Source organism: Hetaerina americana, unplaced genomic scaffold (genome assembly GCF_022747635.1).
Source record: "Hetaerina americana unplaced genomic scaffold, ioHetAmer1.1.p SCAF_4, whole genome shotgun sequence".
Taxonomy (NCBI): Eukaryota; Metazoa; Arthropoda; class Insecta; order Odonata; family Calopterygidae; genus Hetaerina; species Hetaerina americana.
This window is the reverse complement of record NW_027286985.1, coordinates 25,129,699-25,153,985: the sequence shown is the minus strand read 5'-3', so window position 1 is coordinate 25,153,985 and position 24,287 is coordinate 25,129,699. Positions and strand designations below refer to the sequence as shown.

Sequence of the window (24,287 nt, the reverse complement as noted above, 5' to 3'; positions counted from 1 at the left end):
AAAATGCTATGAAGTTCATTAGTTTTCCCTAATTGTGTTTATAGGAAAGAGTAACACTGCTACACCTTCAACGTCGTCAAGAACAACCGCCAATAGTGGAAACAATGAAGTCAAGAGCAATGGAGTACCTGGTGGAGGTCTTGGAGGACTGTTTGCAGGAGGCATGCCAAAGCTCAAACCTACAGGTCGTGGAATTAGTGAGTGTGAAATAATTATTTACTGCCTAAAATTAAAAGGCTTATTACTTGCGACTTGACATAATATTTACATTTATATTATTTTTCCCCATCATGAAACAATTTTCTTTCTTACTTTTATGTGTAATAACAACCAGCAAAACATCATCACTATAACACACTATAAAGAGACTGCAATTTCATCTCTATCATGATAAAATCAGCAATTCAAGTATCATACTAAAATTAGAATTTTTATGATTATCTTATTATAAATGTTTATCTATCAATCTCATAGTCGTCCAAAAGGAATATATGCTTCAGGAATATAGGAATGTCACTAAATAATATTGATATCGCTAACATAAATGGGTGACTATAATCCTCTCGGAATACACTGCATTTTTAGTGTATTCACAGAGGATCAGAAGATCAATACTATATGGTTGTCAGTAAAGCTATATTGATACCACAATATGTCATAATATGGATGCCGCTATCATAATTATCTTAACAGTGGTAATTTTTTTGCAGCTAATGACATTCCTTTGCCTTATTTTTACATAAGTTGTCTTTGAAGTTAAAATGTAATAATTAAAAACTCAGATGTATATTGAATCAGACTCCTGAAGAAGTTAGTTTATGCTTTCTCTTAATTCATAATTTGTTTTGGTGACCATTTTGGAGAAACAAATGATATGACACAGAAACATATGAGTGCATCCTGATATTCTGCATGATATATTCCACTTTTCAGAGGACAGTGAGAAAAAAAATCATAATCTCAGATAATGGGAAAATGCCACATTTTCTTGCGAGTTTTGTTTTTGAAAAACTGAGAATCAACATATATAATCAGTATCATCCTTGAAAAAAATAGAAATAGTATTATTAGTTTTGTTAATGATATGCATTGCAGAATTTATTTTCGGCACAGTTAATGATATATATTCCAGGATTTTTGTATAGATCTATTGAATGTGTCTAAGAAGCTCTTGGAAAATACCATACATTTCTAATTATAATGTACACCAATATATGAGTCTCCAATATCTGGATGAGTGTAATGGGAAAATGTTATTATTGCCATGTATAATATATACTTCATTTTCAACAGATGTCTTTGTAAAACAAATGTTGGTTAGGGAATTAGTATGAATTTATTGCATCTTGTAGCCATGAAAGAATGGATCAGATGGGAAAATGTCAGTTTGTAATGCTCTTCACCTTCCCTTTGGCTAATTCCATATAACCTGGGTTTCTTTCCTTAAAAATGTCCTCAAAATAAGTCTTCTAATACTATGATCTACTTAGGAGCCTTAGAATCTGTCTTTGAGATTATTGCCAGAGCATGGAAACATAAGTGCCTTTTGCTGTCATCAGTTAACCAACAATTCCTCCTAATCCATCATCGTCTGCCACTGGAAGACAGGCCTTCTACCACTAATTCCTTTTGGCCTCCAATCGTTATATCTCTTTTTCTTTCCACTATCATTTAGGTAAATACATTTTGAATACAGGTGTTTTACATTCATGAACAAATGCTGTAGTCGTAAAAGTTTTGTTGGATCAATTAAAATGTAGAAATGTATGCGTAATTGATAAGAGCAAGGAAAACTATAATATGTGAAATTGTGCCTGCAGTACTAGAAAAGTTTTGGACCCCTGAGTTTTTCATTCATACCTCATCTGTTCAGTCCATCACAGCTGCTATGAGCATAGCTATTCGATAACAACAAAATTAAAATACTCTGTAATAGTACAATATGTTTAATATCAAACCAACTCTCATGGCCCTTCTACTGACATTTTCAGATAATTTTCTTGTCAAATACTCAATTGCTGCACATTGACTTTATTTTTTTCCAATCCTTTTGTCCCAAGTTCTTCTGTTTACTATGTTTTATGCCTTTTCAAATTCACAACCTTTCTTTGCATTTCCATGTACCTTACTGGAGTGCAAGCAGATGAACCATGCCATAGTATCTAATCACATTTTACTCCACATCTGTCGTTGGTTACCTTCTGTAACTGCTCTATTAACACAGTCCTCACTACACTCAAAAATAATTGCTCTGCAATTCTTAAATTTCGTATTAGTCCTTGTGCCTTTATTCAAAGATAGAATCACTCTATTTGTCTACACAATACCCTGCAAACCGCTGCAAGGTCATGTGGCAGGGGTGTTAGGTCACCAGCCATACATGCACAATCGCAATTATGTTACCTTCACTCACATGTTAGTTTGATCATGACCTCAAGCATTTAAATCACACCAAAGAAAGTACTTCCGTGTAACACTCTTCTATAAAAGAATATGTTTATTCAAATCATACTGTGGAACTGTTACAAATATGGGTCTATTAAATAAGAAGAATAGCATGCAGGATATCAACAAAATATATACCCTATCAATTTTACTTATCTCCTATGCGGTTGCTGTAATATCTCTTGTGATTTCTGTTGGTTCGAGAGAAAAATGACATTTCAAATCTATCCTCTCTACAATAAATCTGCCTAATTTTAAGTTGGTGATCTGGTCTGCCATAATAAACAGGGGCCTGTAATAGGTCTTGAACATCCCCAGATAAGTAACCTGCCTTAAATTTACACAGTAAAGTTAACCTGTATTTAAGCCTATGGTCAACTAGTGGCTCCCACCCTTTTATTTCCAATATTGCCTTAGCACTTTTACCTTGTTCATAACAGCATTTCGCAACAACTTTTCACTACAGTATTCCAATAATATAGTGCAACCCTGGCATGAGTTAAACCACTTCCACATATGAGGACGCAATCTACACTCAAACTTCCATTATATAAAAACTTATTAAAAAAATTTTAATGCATTCATGCATATAGTGTGTGCTTCTATAAATATAACCTAATCTTTCTCTTGTTGATAAAATTCTATTATAGTTATTTTTATCTTACAGGTGGTGTTAGTCCAACCACGAATAGTAGCAGTAGTAGCAGCAGTGGGTCAGATCATGTCAATACTACCATTCCGCAGGTAGGCATTGTTTTATTTTAAATGGTGGTTCTTGATGCTTTTGAAATTTTTTTTAGAATAGGGAGGATTGCTCAAATTTATAAATCTAATATTAACACCCTGACATACTTAGAGATGTGGGTAGCGGTAGTCCAGGGTTTGTGTGTTGGACTGCTGATCGGAGGGCCCAGGCTCAATCCCGCATGAGACTTTCTGGGCACCTGCAGCTTCACACAAGTGATGTGATTTTTTGGGTGCCTAATTTTTCTGGGAAACCATAACCGGCACATGGAAAGGAACTGGCCCTGCTACATTGATGGGTGAATTTCACATGCCAGCGGCCTTAGTGCTAGGTGAACTCTACCACCTACCAAACTGACCTTTAGGTTGATTACTGTGTTATGGTTTATACTAAGATACATGAAAAATAGCTTCGGCAGAAGTTTCAGAATTATATTTGTGAGGAATGGAATGTTTGAAGTTGAACCAGAGCTGCAGCCACGCCCATTCTATGAAGAATATTTCCATTGCCTGATAATTTCATGACATAGGATATGACAACAGGTAGATGAGCTGCCAAATGAGGGAATACATGAATATTTTGCTTATCTATATGGCCACCATGATTGCAAAAAATGTTATTCTTTGTTTAGGCCAATTTAAGACTTCACCAGCTGTTTTAACTGAATGATAATCATGTTTTATCACATAATGAGTGTTTCAACCTACTGAAACAAAGCCTAAACTTAATATTTTCTTGTGAAGAAAATTATGATGGCAAAGCAGTTAACCATGTGAAAATAAGAAGAGAAATGCGCTAACATACAAACAAAGATAGTTTCCAATATACCGGCGAACATCTACTACCTAAGAACCTAATACTTCAGTTGTCACAGATGCAGGCAAGTTGATCAAATTCATGGTATGATTAGAATGATTTTACAATTTTACTCTGTATGATATCCGTATCAATGTAAACACATCTGCTCATGAAGTGCAAAATAACCACCTCGTAAGTCCATATCTCAGTCACTTATCCCCTAATAGTTCTGGGACTGTGACAGTGTTAGGTCAGGCAATAGCTTTTCATTGGTTATTTAGCTCAATCATTTTGAGATGACGATGTCAGGGATTTGATCCCTTCTTCACTGATTAATGGGGTCCTTCTTTCTGTCCTTGAAGGTGCCCAAAAATCTTCTTTGCAGCCAATCATATTGCCAATCCATTTTGCAGAACAAAGTATCACTCAAGTGGCAATAGTCATCAGTCACTACCAAATAACTACGTCTATAAAAAGGTCTCACATACTATCCTGGAATCCTGCCAAAATGTTCAGTTGGGCCTTGTGTCTGTAAACCTGCCAGAGCTCTATGAAGTGAAAACACTCCACCATTGTTTTAGTCTTGAAGACTTTCAATGCATTGGCATCACGGCTCAGAAATTTTGCCTTCCTACTTTGATCAGTTCTGTCAAATCTTCATATTTCAATACTTTTCTATCAATGGTAACAATTATAAACACAGTAATCAACCCGAAGGTCGGTTTAGCAGGTGATGGCAGAGATCACCCAGTACTAAGCCCTATATGGCATGTGAAAATTCACACATCAGGGTAGGGGGCCGGTTCCTTTCTCTGTGCCGGTTATTGTTTCCCAGGAAGAGCTGGTACCCGAAAAATCACTTTAGCTTGGGTGGAGCTGCAGGTGCCCAGAGTGCCTTGCCCTGGAATTGAACCCGGGACCCAAGCGTTGGACTGCTGACCGGGATCTGGTCAGCAGTCCAACGCTCTACCCACTGGACTACCGCGGCCCGCGGTAATAATTATATACAATTATTGACTATGGCACATTCTAATGTCCTAACTATTTCCACAACTTCATTCTCATTTTACTCTCCAAATTCACAAGGGAATAATTTATGCAAATAAGGAATGGTCTGTGGAAATTTTTGTTTCAATAGCAGTACATGCTTTGTGCAGACTCATTCTGTGTATTTTCTGACATATTTCTTTGTTTATGATGTTTCTGAGTTGGCTACCTGAGGATCTTATATATGACTTTAATATTGAGATCATTTACATATTTAACAATTAAGTGTGAGACACATGAGACATGGATGTCTAGTTTTGAATGTGCTTATGCAGATGAATGAGCAAACATTAAGTTGTCCATTGAATTTATATTCAGAAAAGTTAGAGGGTTTGAGAAAAATTTCTTTTTTCACTTTCGTTTGTGCCACAATTGGTCAAGAGTGCTTTATTTTATCAGTCTAATTTTTACAATCGGGTTTCTTTGAAATCCAGCCATATAGCTGTGCAATGAAGTGAATGTCATCTGTGATAAATTATAGTTTAATTCAGCTAAGACTCCGTTATTAAAATCCTCTACGTGAAATGGCTTATTGTGTGTTATTCCTCTAATAATTTCCAATATCAGTATTGATCACATATATCTCCACTTTTAACTGGATCACCTTAACCATTAATATGGTAGGTAAAATAGATCTGACCTACCTTGAGTTGTTGCATTAACTCATTCATTTTTGCCCTTTAATTTTCCCAAAACTTTATGATTACAAGGAATACTCTTCATATAAACAGTCAATGTTTCCAGAAAAAGGTATTATAAATTATAATGTATTAGAATTGTTTGTAGACAGGTGTCATTTGGTGGAAAATAGCTGGAAAAGGTATGGCATGTGGAATATCAAGAAAAATGCCTGCGTCATGATAATGAGTGGCCAGCATTGGAAGTACATAACAATTACTATATTTTCCAGCCCATAATAAAACTTTTTTTTACTCCAAAATTAGCTCTAAAATCAGCCTGTTGCTTATGGGTGGGGGTATACAAGTATAAAATTACCTATAACTACAAGTCAATCCACTGGGAAAATACTTACTATTTAGTATTTTTCCATGAATCAGGCATATCAAATGATTGCCTTTATTACAAATCTTGATAATATCACTGTTTTGAGTCAATAGTATTAAGCAACAGAGTTTTCATATTTTGTCCAAAAACCTACCTTAACTGGTAGATTACCTAAAAATAATAAATCATAACTGTCGGTGAATCATAAACATGTATATATATATAATGTAGGGCTTTTAGTTTCATCTCTCAGGTCATGCTGCAGTGGAACTTAATTCATGTATGGCTAATGGGGATATCACCCCTAGTTTACTTATGCATAGATACATTGTATCTCTTTCGAGTAATAGTAGTACTATTTAGGGGAGGCAACTGACAGCTGAGGTTATTTGCACCATTTGGGGTGGACAAGAAAGGGTGCAGAGAAACCCGGGATTGGCATTAGCCTGCTCTTTACGGAAGGCCCCAAGGGGTATGCAGCTTAACGTCCCATCTGACGAATGGCGTACTCCCTCAAAGTGCGCTCCACAAAGCACCTCAAGTAGGGATCGAGATAACCTCTGAAAAATATTCAACACTGCCGGGATTTGAACCCACGCCCTCTGGTTGGGAAGCCAGTATAATAGCCACCGCACAATCTCGATCCCCATCTCTTCTGATAAACTCTGAGTCAATATGCTTGAACCTTAGGTAGCATGAGAGTGTTGTAAAGGCATAGAAAATTGCTGCTTTGAAGTCGATAAGATCGAAATAATGAGAGAGATTCTGCAACACACAAAAAGTTGAAATGATAATATCCTCATGGGATTTTAAAGAGAGGATATAATCTTACAGTATTGCATTTAAACTTGAATTCATGAGTTACACTTCAGAACATGAAAGCAAGGCAACTGAAAGGCCTTTTGGTCCAGTGATTATGAATTTCTGGAAATCTATGTTATGCTGTTAAGTGATTCTATTTCTGTGTGTATTGCTGTGAGTGCAAGTGTCTTCTTCTGCGATGTTCAGCTTTTATGTACTCTTTTGTGCTACAGTCGTTTAAAAGCCATTTGTGAATCCAGAAGAGCCTACCTCATTCCAATAAGTGAAAAATGAAGATAATAATGGTTAATGGTTGTCAGAAGAATTTCTTGGCTGTTTAGCATTAATTATTGTTCCCATGGCTGTGTTGATCATTTTAGCATCAGTATTATTAGAATTCATATGCATGTATTATAAGGCTACAAGACATTGAATTAGAATGTAGAAGCTATTCTTTTGATACGGTAAATAAAATGTATGCACAATATTCATTTTTGGTGCTACTAGGTCATTACATTAACTTAAGGGTTAATATTGCCACGGACGTTAATAATAGGCTTCAAAATTACTAGTTAAAACAAAATCTCAAATTTTCAACTTGAATTTCATCTTATTTCTTAAACCAGGTCTGAAAAGCAAGGAGAAATTCATATACTTTGGGTTCTTTGTTTTGTGTACTTTGAATTATGACTGTAGATGTAGATAAAGATTCTAAATTACTGATTTGAGTTCATTGTTTATTTTAGCAGCCAGAGACAGCTCGTCGAGCATTCCCGGCAGATTTAAAGAATCGAGGTCCTCCTCCCCAGCCTCCCCCCTCTTGCCAAAAGCCAAATATCTCATCGGTAAGTTTGCTTTTTGCAATTCAAGCTTCCAACTATGAGCTAAATGGTTCACTTTTTTCAAACATATGAGTCCTTCATTAAATGAACATGAACTTCCACAAAGTTGAGCCGGAAACAATAGAATACAAGTCCTTGTTTGCACATTGGCTTGTTCAGTGAAACTTGACAAGAAATAATATTTATGATTAATCTTCATGATCAACTTTTACAGTTTATATATTAAGTTTCACTATGCATACCATTTACAGTAAGCTCTTGATTATCTGTGTGCAGATTATACATTTTATAGATTAAGGGTGCTACCCTCTTCCCAGCACCTCAAAAATGTAATTGATTCACAATCTTAAAAGTAATCAAATGCTTTGAAACTTAGACAAAAGGTTTTTAAAAAAATGCGTTTCAGCTTTCTTTAAAGTTTTTTATTTCAAAAAATCAAAATTTGTCATTTCTATAATATGTTTTAATGAAACATTTTTGTGTTGTACATATTTTTTCATATACGTTTCTCACACATTCACTAGACCTGAGAATTCCAGATTGCTTTGTAAGTTGATCAAATACATAGTTTTACTATGCAAAAAAATAAGTCGTTATAACGGTGTATACTGAATTCTTTTAATCAGTATCATATGATGAATATGAATCCCTATCCGTGATCCTCTTTTTGAATTCATCCTTTGCCAGTCATTTGTTTTTTCCTTGGCAGATGTAATGTAGGTGTGATTGGGAAAATACATTCTACAATTCATTTTATAATAGTTCTGCATTGTAAATCTATGATACCACCCTATTAAAATATCTGAAAAAATATCTATTTTCCATAGCTGAAAAACCTAGTACTTAGTCACACGAATTAAAAAAAGAGAATCCATATGTATCCCCATATCACGATCATATATTCTGTATATTTCGGTTATCCATGTTATTCGATTATATGTGCCACATTGTGCTTCCATTAGCACAGATAATTGAGAGTTTACTATTTATTCATTAACTTAAATCCACTGATAGCTTTTAGACATGTGTCCTAAAGATTACTAGATGCCGAAGGATGTTAAAATGCAGTAATTCCTTTTGATATATTGGATTTTTAATCTATTCTTCTACCAATCTTTTTGCATGCAGCTTAACCTAAGGGTATCTAATTTTTCAAGTCCATTTGTATTGTATTTTTTTGTCAAATGCAATTGTTTCAGGGATTTATTTTAACAATTTTTGTATTGTTGTTAATATCTCTCTTTTCATTGGCTTTTCAGGATTATAGTCCAGTACTTTATTCTCATATAAGGTGTTTCTGTTTGATGCTTCTCTAGCTGCATGCATAAAAATTCAGGTTTTCTGCTCTCAAATTTTCCATCAAGTGTTCTTTACATTTTGCCATTTAACATGTCCTTAAAACAAATCAGCTCATTAATCCTCCTCAAAGCTGGATAATCTTATTTTTATACTTTTTCATTGGTCCTAAACTCATTTTGACCTGGGGAATTTTTAACTCTTAAGATTCTGACATGAAAATTCACTGTAATGTGTATAGCACTCTTGACCTTCCAATTTTATCTCCCACAGAGTGCTTCGGATTCAACTTTATCCAATTCAAGTCCCGTAACTGCTGTGAAGAAGGCAAATAATCCTCCCCTTCCCAGCAAACCACCAGTGAGCAGCTATGGGAAACCAAACGTTGCACCCAAACCACCAGGTGCGCCACGGCCACCACCACCCTCGGCAAAGCCCTCTCCTCCCCCCAAATCCCCTGGCAATTCTCACCCACCCCCATCCCTTCCCTCGAGAGGCCACAGTGTCACACGTGCGCATAGCCTGCGTGCCCCAAGGTCTCCCGGGCCACTACCCAGTCCTGAATTGGGAGATTTCAGAGGCCCGCGCTTCCAGTCTCAGGATGCCCTGCACTACGTGGCGTCGGCAATGCCTCCCCCCCCTGCACCATCATTTCCCCCACCACCCAGGACAGCAACACTCCCTTCGAACCTGAATGGCCTCCAGCAGACAAACGGTGGAGTTCCACACGCCAAGGGTGCTGCCCCTCCACCCCCCCCTTTATGCCCCCCAGCAGCATCCCTGGGTCATCGGACTGTGCCTGCTCCACCCCAGTATGCTCGCCCATCACCCCTGCGGGCACCCCTCACCAGGCCGCCGCCGCCTCCAAGATCTGTGAACCCTCCCCTTTGTCCACCTCCTCCACCCCCAACATCTGCCCCGCCTCCACCACCTCACAGGACAAATCCGGCTCCGCCTCCAAAACAAGCGAAGCTCCCTGTAAACGTGAGTGATAACTTAAGTCTAAGGCCCAGTTTTCCGTTAACAGTCAAAACTGGATCCAGTCAATCCTTAAGTTGACTATTTTTTGTGTTATACTGTTGATAATAATCATGAAACCGTGATCAACATGTTAAATAAATGGCTATATAAATTTTCATCAGTTCAAGAGTGAATATGGACGGTTATATTTGCATGCCGATGAGAACAAAGAAATACTGATTAATTGATATTGATTGTAATTGTTTAATCTATTGAGTTTGGATTGAAGATAGGTTGATCTATTCTAGCCTAAATATTATAGAATTAACAAGAGTGCTTGAACGAAGGCAGAGTATGCACCCAGCACATGGCAGATATGCCATGCTGGGTGCGTCCCAAATCTGATAAAAGCATTTCATGAAATTATGACAAAGATTCCTATAGTACTGCTGGCATTTTTGTTAATATCCAGGGTTTTCTCGTCATGGAAAAATGCAATAAACACTAGAAAATTAAATTTCGTAAAAATTTCTGTCAGCCTGAAAATCTGCTTAGTAATTTTGTATATGAGTGAGAAATTCAGTCCTGATATTCCAATTTAAAAAAATTGAAAATGAGAATCTAACTTGCAGGTATTTTCTTTAGCTGTAAAGGTACTAAGGCAAATGCTTTTTTATTTTGTCCTTCGAAGTTAAACTATATTAGGTCATGCAAGCAAATTACCTGGCACGAGTTTTTGACATCATCATTTACCCCCTTGTTCATCCTTTTTTTGATGGTTTCAAGTATATGGTGGTGCTTTTAATCAACCTTATTTTCATATATTTCTCTTATACTGCTGCCTTTCCCTATTTTGAGGACCAATATTCATCTGAAACCTTCTTACATTCATTCCATATGAATAAATTGCAAATATATTATATTTTCCAAAAAAACTCACTTCAGCATTGCCCTGTACACTCCTGTGATTCTACAAGATTGTTATCTGTCCTTCATATATGTTTAATTTGTAAGTCTTCCACTTTCCTATAGGTTGCCCATTCTGTCCTGTCTCTTCTCATGACTTCATGTCCTTGCAATGCTCTTTCATCCATGTTTTGTTTACCATATTTCTCTGCATATTTACTTCATTCCATATGTGATTGAATTTATTGGTCGGCACGTATCTCCTCCCAATATACTGTGATTATTCTACCATTTCTTTCTCTCAACTCCCCTACATATCATCCTTTCTATTTTTCTCTATTTTATTATTATTTTCTATTTATAATTTCTATTTTTGATTTTGCAGCTCTTTTTATCTCCTTGTTAGATTTTCCCAAATTTATAAAACTGTGGTCTTGGCCACATCCTGTACCACTTCCTTATTGTCCCAGTCAGAGCCAATCGCCTTCCTTCCCTTTAGTCTCTTGAAAACCCCATCCTCTTGGGAGCATGCCATTACCATAAGTCTGCTTCCACTCCTGGTAAACTGTGGATATGATAATGTTGTTTCTATATATATATTCGTAACCACAATGAATGTAAAAGACACATCTCCCTGGATATCGTGGCATTTTTCACACGGACTGTGGGCTTATGCTAGGACATTCCTTCATAGCATGTTTTCCTTGTTAGAACATTTTTCCTTCAAGTCTTGGCCTAACCCCATTTATATAATTATGATTAACACATTTTGTTTCCCTCTATTACTTGTGTATTCAAATAAAAAATTTAATTATCTATGTGACTAAGTAAACAACCATAGGATAAAATCATAGATAAATATTCCATAATAGAGGAGTCTGGAGGAGCCTCCTGATTGGTCGCCATGGTGCCGTTTTGTTCTGCCGTCTCTAACCTTCCTCAGAACCGGTCTCCATGCATTGCTGAAGGAATAGCGGGAATCTCTATTGAAGTTACGACTTGCTGTTAGTATTTCAATGGCCTCTTTAATGAAATGGTCCTAGTAACCATCGGAATGGGCGAGTAACCTTGTCCCATCAAAGTTAATGAAATGATCCATCCCCACGCTGTGTTCAGCGATGGCTGATTTCTCCAACTGCCACATTTGTAGGTGTGGCTGGTGTTCCTTTAACCTGGTTTCAATGGTCTGCATCCCGGCTGTCCAATGTAGACGTCTCCGCAGGCACACGGGACTTGGTAAATGCCTGGGGTCTTTAGGCTGATTGGGTCCTTTGCTCGGATGAGAAGATTTCTAATTTTTCCCAGTTCTTTGTGGATGGCCTCAAGTTTATGGCCGAGCCAGGGGTTTCGCCAACAAGAACAGTTTGCTAGAGGAGATAAGCCACCTCTGAACAACCTTCCTCCAAAATGGGTAGCAGACGTGACTTCACTTTGGCCCTTAAAAGGTCATTCAACCCACAAGTTTGCTTGATGTAGAGGAAAGGAAAAGGCAAAACCAATAGCCAGGGCTTGCTTGCCATATATATCCTTGATTTCTGGAAATGTATCCATGATATTGGCGAGTAATAGTAATAAGTTGATTGATAAAAACCATAAACTCAGTTATCAACCTAAAGGTCTAGTTACTACATCATAAAGTATGTACCTTTTCGGTTATTTTGGTTAGTGCATTCAGAATTCTGGATCCCTTCAAAGACATGGTAACAATATTCATATCATTGTGCTTGCTTTTGGTGCAGAAGAATTGCTGAAATCATTCACCAAGTAATAAAGAATATTTATCAGGTCGTCACTCTTAATTAATTCCTGCAGTATGATGCGCAAGGAGATACCTAATATGAAACAGCCCTAATAGTATGTTGAGGAAATATTTTTATATCCACTAGTGGTAGGGTGTCCTTGAATAAAAGGGATCTGGCCCATTCTTTTATCAAATTCCCCTTTAATCTCAAGGAATTGTCATATTACACAATTTTGATAAAATAAGTCCCTTCAGGTATAAATATCAATTGAAATAATCTTTAATTAGAATTAATGATGACAAATATTGTTCATAATATATCTTATATATTTCTAGTGGGTGATGTGGTAGTCCAGGGGTAGAGCTTAGCTTTCTTTAGGGGATGCGACTCACAGCTGAGGTTGTTTGTGGCATTAGGGATGGACAGGACAGGATGAAGGGTGGAGAGAAACCCAGCATTGGCATTAGCCTAGTCCAAACAAAAGGCGCCAAGGGGTCCGCAGCTTAATGTCCTATCCAAAAGATGGCTTGGTCACTCATAAGTGCCCTACAGAAAGCACCTCAAGTAGGGATGAGGATAACCATGTAAAATATCTGCCACCTCCGGAATTCGAACCCTGATTCCTCTTGGTGGGAAGCCAGTACTTTAGCCACCACATCATTGTGATCCCCCAAGTGTAGAGTGTTGGACTACCCACTGACTGGAGGGCCTGGTTTTAATTCCTGGGCATCCTCAGCTCCACCCAAGCAGTGTAATTTTTTTGGTACCAGATCTTCCTGGGAAACCATAGCTGGCCCAGGGAAAGGAACTGGCCCTAATACCTTGAATTTCACACACTGTTGGGCTTTGTACTGGATGAACTCCACCAGCTCTTACCAAACCGACCCTCGGGTTAATTACTGTTGTGTGTGCTATGTTTATAATTAAAGTAAAATAAATCTGGAGAAATTTATGGTAAAAAAATTTTCTAGAAAATTATAGCTTACGTATGTAATAACTTTTTCAAGACAACTCACTGTTCAGTCCTTCTTAGCAAAAATATCATTGACATCATCCCCAAATGTTGTAACATAAATATTCTTCTGCAGTTTATGTTAAGTATTTAGTAACTCTAGTGTAGATATCCTTTTTTGTCACAGGGTCTATTGAAGATATGCTATTTTCCAAGAAACTGCAGGGGATGCCATGACATGAACTTTTAACAGAGTCATCCACTAAATGTGCATTACAAAGCAGCAATTTCAGAGTGTAAAAATCATTCACATTGGCCAGGATTTGGACTCAGATCCCTTGATTTTCAACTAAGTGGTTAAGCCAGTTAAGTTACAGAGGCATAATCTTACCCTCCGTAATTTTGGGAGCTTTTAAGGTACATGCTCTATAATATCCTATTTTGTCTCAGTGAAGTAATATTTGGTCTAGTGAAGTAATTTTTGTCTCTATGAAAAAGAAAATGAGTACTCCATAGAAGAATTTGAGGATAATCTGAAGAAATTGTGAATGTTCATGCATTGCTAGGAAAATGCTGCATAATTTCAGGTTGAACAAATATTTGTTGTATTTAAGTACTACTTGAACTGATACGTCTACAATATCCATGTCAGGATCAGAATAAACCACCCAAAGTTCATTAATTAGTTGCATTATGGCACAAAAGCCCCAATGGCTTTCTTTTAAGCATAATGATCCGCATTTAGGAAAAGCTACTCCATTTGGTGAAATAGTGTTTCATCAGAAAGACTCCAGAAAGCTGTTTTGATATTTTTCAGTGGTGTCTGGGATATTCTGACTCCTTACATCTTTAACTATTAGTTAAATGCTTATCCATTCTCCCTTGAGATAGTATCTACTTCAATTATTTTTCCTGTGAATGGTGTCTGAGGAAACAGCATATCCATATGCTCCCAGAACACAGGAAACTCAATAATTAACTTCGGTGCAATTTAAAGTCATTATTGTTAATTTTAGGGCATTCTACAACTTCTCATGTTACTGAATTTAATTAACAGGGAACAACAATCAATTTCAAGAGAAAAAATTTTAATGAAATTCCTTTAACAGGTTGACTGCTAAAAATTTCTCATGGACTCAAACAATATTTGCATATGAATCCATGCTGCTTTCAGGAATTACAGTCACCTAGCTGAGTTGATAGACAACTGTTTTGCCCCCAGTCCTGGAGGTGTCTTCAGGTCAAAGTGATCTGCATTGCAATTTGGCCTCAATATATAGGCGGCGCTGACTGGCCGGGAGCTCTCTGATTGGATCTTTCTTGGTGGCAAATGGGAATCGCCTTATTCCATGAGGAAGTCAGGGTGTAGCCGTCCTCACCGTTGAAATTGTTTGGGTTCTTCATTATTGTTACCAATTTTCTTACGAGTCTTGGGAAATAATGCTTTTCTCTTGCCAGCACTCTAGTTTGGTTAATGTTGATCGTGTTTCTGGGTTCCGATCATGCATGTTCAGCAATTGCTGAGAGTCGGAACTGTTTTCTGTCGGATCTGTGGCCCTTTGGTGCTCCTTGGTTCTGCATCTGATGGACTGTCCTGTTTGGCCGATATAGGTATTCCCACCCATGCACTTTATCTCATATACACCTTCATGTATGAGATCAGGGATTCAGTCCTTTGGTGTAGGTATCATGTCGCTGATTTTTCTTGCCATGGAGAACCTATTTGTTATATTATGCTTCCATATTAGCTTACTCATCTTTTTTGCTGTTCCGGCAACATAAGGAATGGTAGCATATGTCGTTGGTTTTTCTTTGTCAGGCTTCTTCTTCAGGATCTTCCATCAACTCCATTTCTTTTTTGGATCATATGTTCCAGGTATTCGTTTTTCCCCAGCGCTAAGATGAGGTATCCCTTTTCTGATGTGAGCGATTCGGCATCTGAGATGGTGTAGGCAGTATTTGCGATCATACATTTGTAAGAGGCGGAATGAGCTACATATATCTTGCTGTGAATATATATTTTACATTTTTTAAACACAAATGCACAGAAAATATGGTACCATGTTTCAGATACAATTTTCTAATGCAGGTTTCCATTATCAGTCAAGTTTTTTATTTATTTATTTAACAAAGCAGCCAAAAATGACACAAAGGTTTTTATATTGGCTTACTGGCAGTACATATAATATACATTAAGAAAAAGGAAGGTTAGAAGCAAGAAACAATAATGAACAATTAGCGAAATAAATGTGAAAAACAAGCTATAAGATAGCAAGAGAGCACATGCAAGCAGAGAGGGCTAAGTTACTATCTGGCATTTAAGGAAGGAGGTGAAAGTGGTGAGTGAGGAAGAAAGGTTCAGGGAAGGATACTGAATGGTTATGGAATTGAATGTAGTGGGTAGTCGATGAAATAGGGAGCATTGAGAGATGGAAATTTGGAATCTGCATCAGGCTCAGAAGTTACCGTTTGGTCGAGGGGGAACACGAATTGAGAAAAGAGGAAGAAGGTTGTTACTGAGAGTTCTGTTGAAGATACTATGTAAGAATTTCATATCACGTAGCAATCAACTGCAGTAGAGATGGGAAATACCAAGGAATAAGAGAGTGAAGTCCCAGGTTGTATTTTTGAGAGAAGGGATGCGATGACGGTAAATGGCAATAAAGAAACACAGAGGTCTGTTGAGTAACTCTTAAGTAGTCGGGGAGGCAGTCGATCAGATTGGTGAACAGTATTCTAAAATTGGGTGGACACAACCAAGAAACCCCATCCTAAAGGCAAGAGGATCAGGAGCATCAGTGTGGCGATTAAGTAGGTTGACTATTGCCATCGGTTTCCCTACAATCCTTTGAACATGCTTGCGAAAGGTGAGCTTCAAGTCAAAAATTACTCCTAAATCGCAGTGAGAATTGACAGATGGGATAGAGCTGTTCAAAATAGTGTGAAAGCGAAAGTGATTTGCACTTTAAAGAGAAGGTCATGATAGCTGATTTTCAGGGATTTATGCATAACTTTCAATTGGAGCACCTAACAGTGAAGGAATTAAGAGCAGATTGTATGGAAACAGCACCAGATGGGCAATCAATCTGTTTGAAAATTTTGCAATCATCTGTGTTAAGCAAATTATTGCACCCAAGGGGGACGACATAGTCAATAATGTCGTCTAAGTAAAGTGACAAGAGGAAAGGGCCAAGGAAACTGCCCTGTAGTACCCCAGACGATACAGAAAGAAGAGTGGAGGAAATGCCATCAATAAGAACTCACTGCTTGCGAGAGCTGGAAAGCTGCGGATTAAAGAAAGGAAAAGGCCATGTATGTTTTACCGATGTTTGAGTTTATGGACCAGCAGGGAGTAGTTAATGGAGTCAGACGCTTTCAAGGAGTTAATATAGTAAATATCCAATTGTGAATTAAGCACAAAAGAGTATGTGATATGGCGGTGTAGAGCAGTGAGATAATTGAGGCATGATCAACTGGGGAGAAAGCCATACTTATGGGGAGAGATGTAAGGGAGGGTAAAGTGAAGAAGACAATCATGAATGATACGCTCGAAGATTATTGAAAGCATGGGCAATTTGGAGACCAGATGGTAGTTTTGAACCTAACATTTATGGCCGGATTTTAAGTATTGGGGTTACATTAATAGTATTCCATTGAGTAGGGAAGGTGCCACTGGAGAAGAATCAGTTGAAAAGAATAAAGATCGAGCTATTATGTGATGAGGCAGTGTGGTTGAGAAAAAGAGAATGCATATGGTTGAATCCCGTAGATTTTGAAGAGGGTAACGTGGTTAAATAGTTCAGAACTTCCTCTGTATTGGTTGAGATAAAGGAGAGGGATTGTGGGCAAACGGATTGAAGCTGCGAGGGCGGGGAGGTGGGAGAGGTAAGGTTAAAGTTAGAGCAGAAGTAGTTGTTAAAAGCAGAGTAGATGGTCATTACCCAGAACGCACTCATCCTTATGAAAGAAATTTTGTCTCTTATTATTCAGCTGTGGGGATTTCCCTTTTGTGTACCCAGTTTTGCCGTAGACATTGCCTGCAGAATTTATATCTCTGCAGAGGCACCAAATTTTAATATACCACAATTTTAGCATGATGACCCAACGGCATGAAATGCATCTTTGTGGTTGTGTGTATGTATGTCAACAAAGGATGACTGACTAGATTAACCGACCAAAATGATTTAGTGAAAAATGCTTGTGCTCATCTTCTGTTGGTCAAGAGAGTCTAGATACCTTTCTGCTGAGCCAATTAGCATTTAATTACTTTGCAATACTTGAATGCCAATTTTTCTCAAATATTTTCATCAGTACTGCCCTGTTAGTGCTTCTATTGTCTTTTTGTCATCAATAACATTAAAATATTTAAGACCCTGGAGAAAAGCAAATTAGTCAGGGATTTGAAATGTTTTCAACAAATACCATCTGTTATCCAGCCGAAAAGTAAAATTATGCACGCAACATATATGATTTAATTATATTAAACACTATCAAATGCATTGTGTTTGTTTATCATGCACCCTTTTTGTGTGGTTGTTTCCTGCTTTGGTTTTTTGTTTAGGATATTACTTAACATTCTTTAAGCTTTTCCTACCAATGTTTATATCTGTTCACACAATCACCAACTTTTCGTCCAATGTGACAATGTAATTTTATTTTGTTTTCCTTATAATCACAGTCAAAATTTCTACACTCTTCATTGCAATGATTTTGACGCATTGCATTTTAATGATGAAGGCTTAAGTGGAAGAAAGGGACATCTAGTCTCAATCTCTCCCCAAAAAATAAGTTTAATTATTATTAATATATAATTATAACATTTTGAAATTCACTGTTTTTTGCCAGATTCACACATTTTTTTTATAATAACCATAAACTCAATTTTCAGCCAGGAAATTGGTTTGATAGGTAAGGGGTAGCATTCACCGAATACTAAGCCCAGCAGCATGTGAAATACAAGCATCAGGGTAGGGGGGCCTGTTCCTTTTCTTGTCTTATTTATATTTTAGACTTAAATTGTGTCATTTTCTTAATTATGCTTTTCAATTAATTGTAATTTCACATTATTGTTAAATCTCTCTTTTATGCTGTTTTGGTGCACAAGAGAGAAAGTTTATCCCAAGAAAATCCCTAATGCAATGTTTATACAAAGAGAGTGTATAGCTTAAAGGAACTTGAGGAGTGAAGTCCTGTTAGGGGATTAACCATAAACACAGTAATCAACAAGTAAGTTGGTTTGGTATGTGTTGGTTTGGTATGTTCACCCAGTGCTAAGCCCGATGGTGCTTGAAATTCACGCATAAAGGTAGGGGGGCCAGTCCCTTTCCCTGTGCTAGTTATGGCTTTCTGAGAAAGGTCTGGCACCCGAAAAATCACCCAGCTTGGGTGGAGCTTAGGGTGCCCAGAGAGGCTTGCCCAGAAATATAACCCGGGTCCTTATAATGTGGTTTAGCATGCAAATATTTTAGGTGTATTTTCCCGCAGATTGCCGTCCAATAGAAGTAGTACCTTATGAGAGAGTTACCATTTGTCTACCAGGTCAGGACAGGTTTTCAAATGGGCCAGGTACTGCATGGTAAAGTACTGTACTTCTAAGCCCTGACTTCACATCACAAAATATGTATAAACCCAATAACTATTGTAATAACATGTTTATTTTAGCCCTCGATGGGTTCTAGCTCTAATTCCATTCGTGAGATATTGCATACATTAAAATTATGTTGTTTTAAAAAATTATGCACACATTTATTTACACAATTGCTTGCAAATTACTTACACATTTATCTCATGCATGGCAACTATCACCATTGTCTGTTTTCTGTTAGTAATTGCCATTTTGAATTACTGATGGAAAAAAATCTTTTCCATTGGATACTCCAGAGTGGTATTGATTGATGGGGAAATGATATTTAAGGTGTTTTTGGTCTGTACCCAATTTAGCTCTTCAATGAGACAGTACTATGCAGTTTTTGTATGGGATCATGTACGTAAAAGGCAGTCATATTTTTGGGAAACTAGTCTTAACAAATATAAAAAAGTCGTTATGAAACAACAAATTATACATTTCTATAAACATGCATGGATTTAATTCAGATTCCATCAATATATAGTAGCCATTTTATTTGTCAGTCGCTGTGCTTAATATATTATATGTCATACCTGTTAATAATTGTTGGGCCAAATGAAAATTTATGATTTAGAATTCAGATATAATTTAAATAAATTATACTTGTAAACAAATTACTGGTAGATTTTAACAGCCGGCTGACCACTGTCATTATAAATTGGTCTTTATGAATGTAATTGACATTGAGAGGTATGATGTTTCCTTTTTGAATGAAAATCCCATTGTGAAGTGTTTATTTAGACATTATTATATCTTCACACAGAATGAAATCTGACTTGGAATTGGATTGTGCATTAATACTTAAAATATATTGTTACCAAAGATAGTAACATCACAAAAAATGGTAAATTATCTCAGTTACAGTTACTCTTAAAAGTTTCTTTGATAGTCAGTTATTAGTCTCATTGCTTTTTATTAGGTAACTAGTTACAGTTGCTAGTAGATAACTTTCACTTTTGGCAAAATTTAAGAAGTTGCCCTAAGTGACGTGTTCAATGTGGTATAACATAGCTACACTGTTTTTATATAAAGGTACTAGTTTAACAGATATTAATACATTTTAGTAAGCATTACTGGATTTTTTTAAATTATCCCTGTACATATTCAAAAATAAAAGTCTTATTTACCAGTATTTTAGCTGTGATGTTACTTAAATATTTTGAATCGAGTAGGCATTGTAACTTAAACATCAGTAGTGCTTCAACTCTAAAAACTGAAAGGAATATTGGCAAAACTAATTTGAGTCAACTGTGTGAAATTTAAATTAAAAGTAATGATTGCTTTAATGCATTACTTTGTGGAAACTATGAGGTAGGCTATTAATAAAAAAATTAATTTTTCAAAATGTCAGGATAATGAGTACAAAACATATGCCTGAAAATTAATGGCTAACGGTAACTCAGTTACTTTGATGAAATTCCTCCCGATCTCTAATTATCACACAATTTTATACTTAATGACAGTCCAGTTGCACTGTACTGCTGATGAGAAATACTGGTTTTGATCGTGCGTGATGCCACCAAGCACCCTTAGCTAGATACAAGCTTAATTATTTTTTGGGGGGGCAGGTCTTCCTGGTGGATCACGAAAGGGATTGCCTGCCTCATATCCATGTGAATTTCACTCTCTCGCTTTATGTAGGGCTTAGTATTATGTGAGCTCTATTCCTTGCCTATCAAATCAATACATACGTGTACAGGATGAAAGCACCAATACAAAAATATGCCAAAAGGACCCTTAATGGACATGTTTAGTGTAGCAGATGTAAGCAAGCATAATTCATATTAAATTCATGTGAAGTTAATTTTCCTTTATGTTTTTTTACAGGCACCACAGGCCCCAAGTGGAGCTCCTCCCCCTCCACCTGTAAGGAACTCGTCCATGCGGAATGGGTCACAGTCTGCAGGTAAAGTTCAGGAATAATATACATCAAGGTTTTTTTTTGAAGAGATAGCCTGTTCTCCAATTTTGCCTGCTATCTGACTTGTCATTTTATCTCATTTTGGACATTTGGTATAACACAGTCTCTTTTTTGTTATGAAGGATAATTTTTTATATTACATTAATGTTTACACAAACCAAAATACTAATGGATCATGTTTTACCTGACGAGTACGGTACCATGTAGAGAGGAACTTAATCTTGGATACAGACTAAGGAGGAAAGACTTGAAAAGCTGGGTGTGGAAAGGGATGGTGTAAAATATAAATGGTTCAAGTGGAAAGGTTTTGAAAAAGTTCTTGAGGGGTGAATGGAGTTCGCAAGATATGTCATAAACTGAAAGAAGAACTCAGGAATTAGATGAGGAAAACAAGAGAGTATTCATTAGGCAGCTAACCATGCATTATAAGGAAAATTATAGCCTTGAGTATAGATGGCAACTACAATAAATACAATCAATGTGAATTTTCTTTGAATGAAGAACTTAAGACCTTTGGGTCCTTTCTTATAAATAGGTTCATGGAGCAAAAGAGTCATACCAATAATCAGACTCAAACCTACCACCATAGTGTCAGAATGTGTTGTCCACCTGCCCAGTGAACTATGCGAGTCTGGAGAACACTGTACTGTATGCTATGAGTTGATTATATTTTGCAGAAGGTGATAAAATTGTAAAATGAAAAAATTAGCATTTATATTGATAACTGTTTAAGTATAAGCCTGTAAGTCTCGCCCTCTGTAGTTAAGGCTAATAAGTTACGAGTTAAATATTTGCTGTTTTCCTCAGCTAAGTGCAGTTTATCCATCACCTCTTAATACCTGCACAAATTAAATGCATCGTAGATAATGGAAATTATCTGTGATGTACTATTATTATCGATGGTAATCTGGCATAATGTCTTGATCCTCATACAAAGGCTCCCTGTCTATTTCATTAAGATAAAATATTTATGTGCAAGCAGCTATTATGACTCCAGTAGGTACAAGGTTTATTTAAAAAGTATCAGAAAAAGTAAAAAAATAGATTTATTTTAGAAATTGTTATAATGCCTCGAAATGCGTTGGTTCTTTAATGGCCGTCCAGCATGGGTTTTGTCCTCTGAACTCTCTCAGCCATCTTGGAAGAGCTCATGCCATTTAAAAACTGCAGTTTGTGGCATGTTTTCATCCTTGAACACTTGACAAATCATGCCCAACGGCTTTGTACCTCAATTCCCTAGTCCAACCCAAAATTTGATGGCATACCACTGTTCAAACTTTTGCTTAATTTTGCACTTGCACCAAGTCATTCAACGGGAGTTTACTAAAAACATGATGTAGCCTGAATGAATGCTTGCAAGTGTTGAAGATTAGACACCACACTACCAAGCCAGCATGGTGCAAGCAAGCTGCGATGCACAGTCACATCGGGGAAAAATTGTTGGCAATACTTTTTATCCATCTCATGAATGCTTATACATTTGTGTTGTATCTTAAGAGTTTAGTGGATGCATCCACAGGGTTTTGGTTGGTGAGTTATACTCTTATTATGTGAAATATAGTAATATTCTCTCTCCTCCTCAATAATTTCAATGAAGGACAATAAACTGTGGGCACTTGGTGCTTATTCTTGATTCAGGTGGACATAAGGAATATGTAGTCATGTGATAGTGCTCTGACTTGTTGAGATGCAGCCACCAATAACTCTTCAACTATGACAGTAGATAAAGTCATTTTACTGTCAATTTGCTAATTAAACACGAATGTTAATTAAGCTCATGTACATTTTATGTGCATTTTTCACTAACTTGTGTAGAAAATGGGAAATGTTTTTAGTTCAACTTTAAAGTTTTTCAATAAATGAACCGTGTAACTCTATTGTAGACTCAAAATGTGTTGAGGTATTCTCTTTGACATTTCTTAACTTTATTTTTCATATCTCCTACACTCATTTGATGGTATCACTCCGTTGCAAATTTTGAAATCATATCTCTGTAATTTAATTTTATAATTTGTAGAAATATTTGTACTCATAATGTTTCTAATTTTGAAACTCTTCTTTAACAGCTGATTTTGAAGCTCGTTATGCAGAGTATTTTCATAGCCTCAAGGAGTTTCCTCCTCCTGAGAAATACACCAATTGTGCTAAGGTGTACCAAAGTAAAACAGGTAAGTTTTATTAAAGTAATTTTAATTATCATTATGTTTTTAATGTTAATATTTAAAAAAATAAGTAAAAATCCAAATGCAACCCAAAAAGCATATAATATATTTTAACATGTATCTCACATTATCTTATGTTTATTTATCTAGAGCAAAATTTTACTGGTATCAAGTCATTAGAGCAAAAGAAGAATTTCTGAAAATGATGATGAAAACATTGCTTAAAAGATAATCTTATGTCATTGGCCCTAGATGCAATTTTATAAAAAGCAGAGTAGGAAGTTGAGATGCTAATTTAATCATTTCCCTTCTCTCAATTCATTATTGATGTATTATATTATCTACAGTTTTTGAAGCTGTACAGTGTTTTCTATTTTTTTAAATTTTATGATAAGTAATGTGTGAGGACATATTTAAATAGTTATGATTATATGTATAAAAAATAAAAACTGCCAAACTCAGAAGAGTTACATTCTCCTCTGATGATAATCTTGTAATTTTAAAACTATATGTTCTAGTTTACCTTTACTGGTGAATTACAAGCAATATAGATTGCTGAATTAAAAAGTACTGAATTAAATTAAATGTTTTAATTTAAGTTGTATCAAGTAGAAGAAGAGGAAATGTTTTTGAAAACAGTATTTTAAGACTCGTTTACCACAATCTGCAGTCTTATTAGCCTCGCATATTACATTTCGGGTTACTTTTTTTGGTCATTGTTTAGCAGTGGATAATGTCACTTTAGTTGGGATTTTAGTGTCATGAAATGACATCTAGAAAATGAAAAGTGTATTAGATTGATTTATTTTCTTTCGCGCTCTTTAAGGGAACAAAGTTATGAATCACTGAATACTAATCAATGCATTGATGTAATAGTACTTAGTAATTGTTGTGTTGTATCTGTTAAATTGCTTGAATTAAGTATTGGGCCCATATCATTCTCAACTGTTGAGCATTCCACACGTAAATCATCAGGAAGATTACTCTATTCTCCTCCACTCGTCCATCAGCCATCTCATTGGATGAACTTTTTTCACAG

At 36.4% G+C, this 24,287-nt stretch overlaps 1 protein-coding gene across 3 annotated transcripts in view; it reads left to right on the top strand.

The window, feature by feature from the left end:
• The window catches only part of LOC139691920 (WAS/WASL-interacting protein family member 2-like), a 36,739-nt gene that overhangs the window by 1,323 nt on the left and 11,129 nt on the right, over window positions 1-24,287 (top strand). For 2 of the 3 annotated variants that reach the window (XM_071589868.1, XM_071589866.1), the window contains exons 3-8: window positions 45-197; window positions 3,113-3,189; window positions 7,588-7,686; window positions 9,253-9,963; window positions 20,993-21,071; window positions 23,153-23,254. In XM_071589868.1, coding sequence (XP_071445969.1) covers window positions 45-197; window positions 3,113-3,189; window positions 7,588-7,686; window positions 9,253-9,963; window positions 20,993-21,071; window positions 23,153-23,254 — 1,221 coding nt within the window. The remainder of the gene's footprint in view (window positions 1-44; window positions 198-3,112; window positions 3,190-7,587; window positions 7,687-9,252; window positions 9,964-20,992; window positions 21,072-23,152; window positions 23,255-24,287) is intronic. The other variant, XM_071589867.1, reaches the window with a different exon arrangement.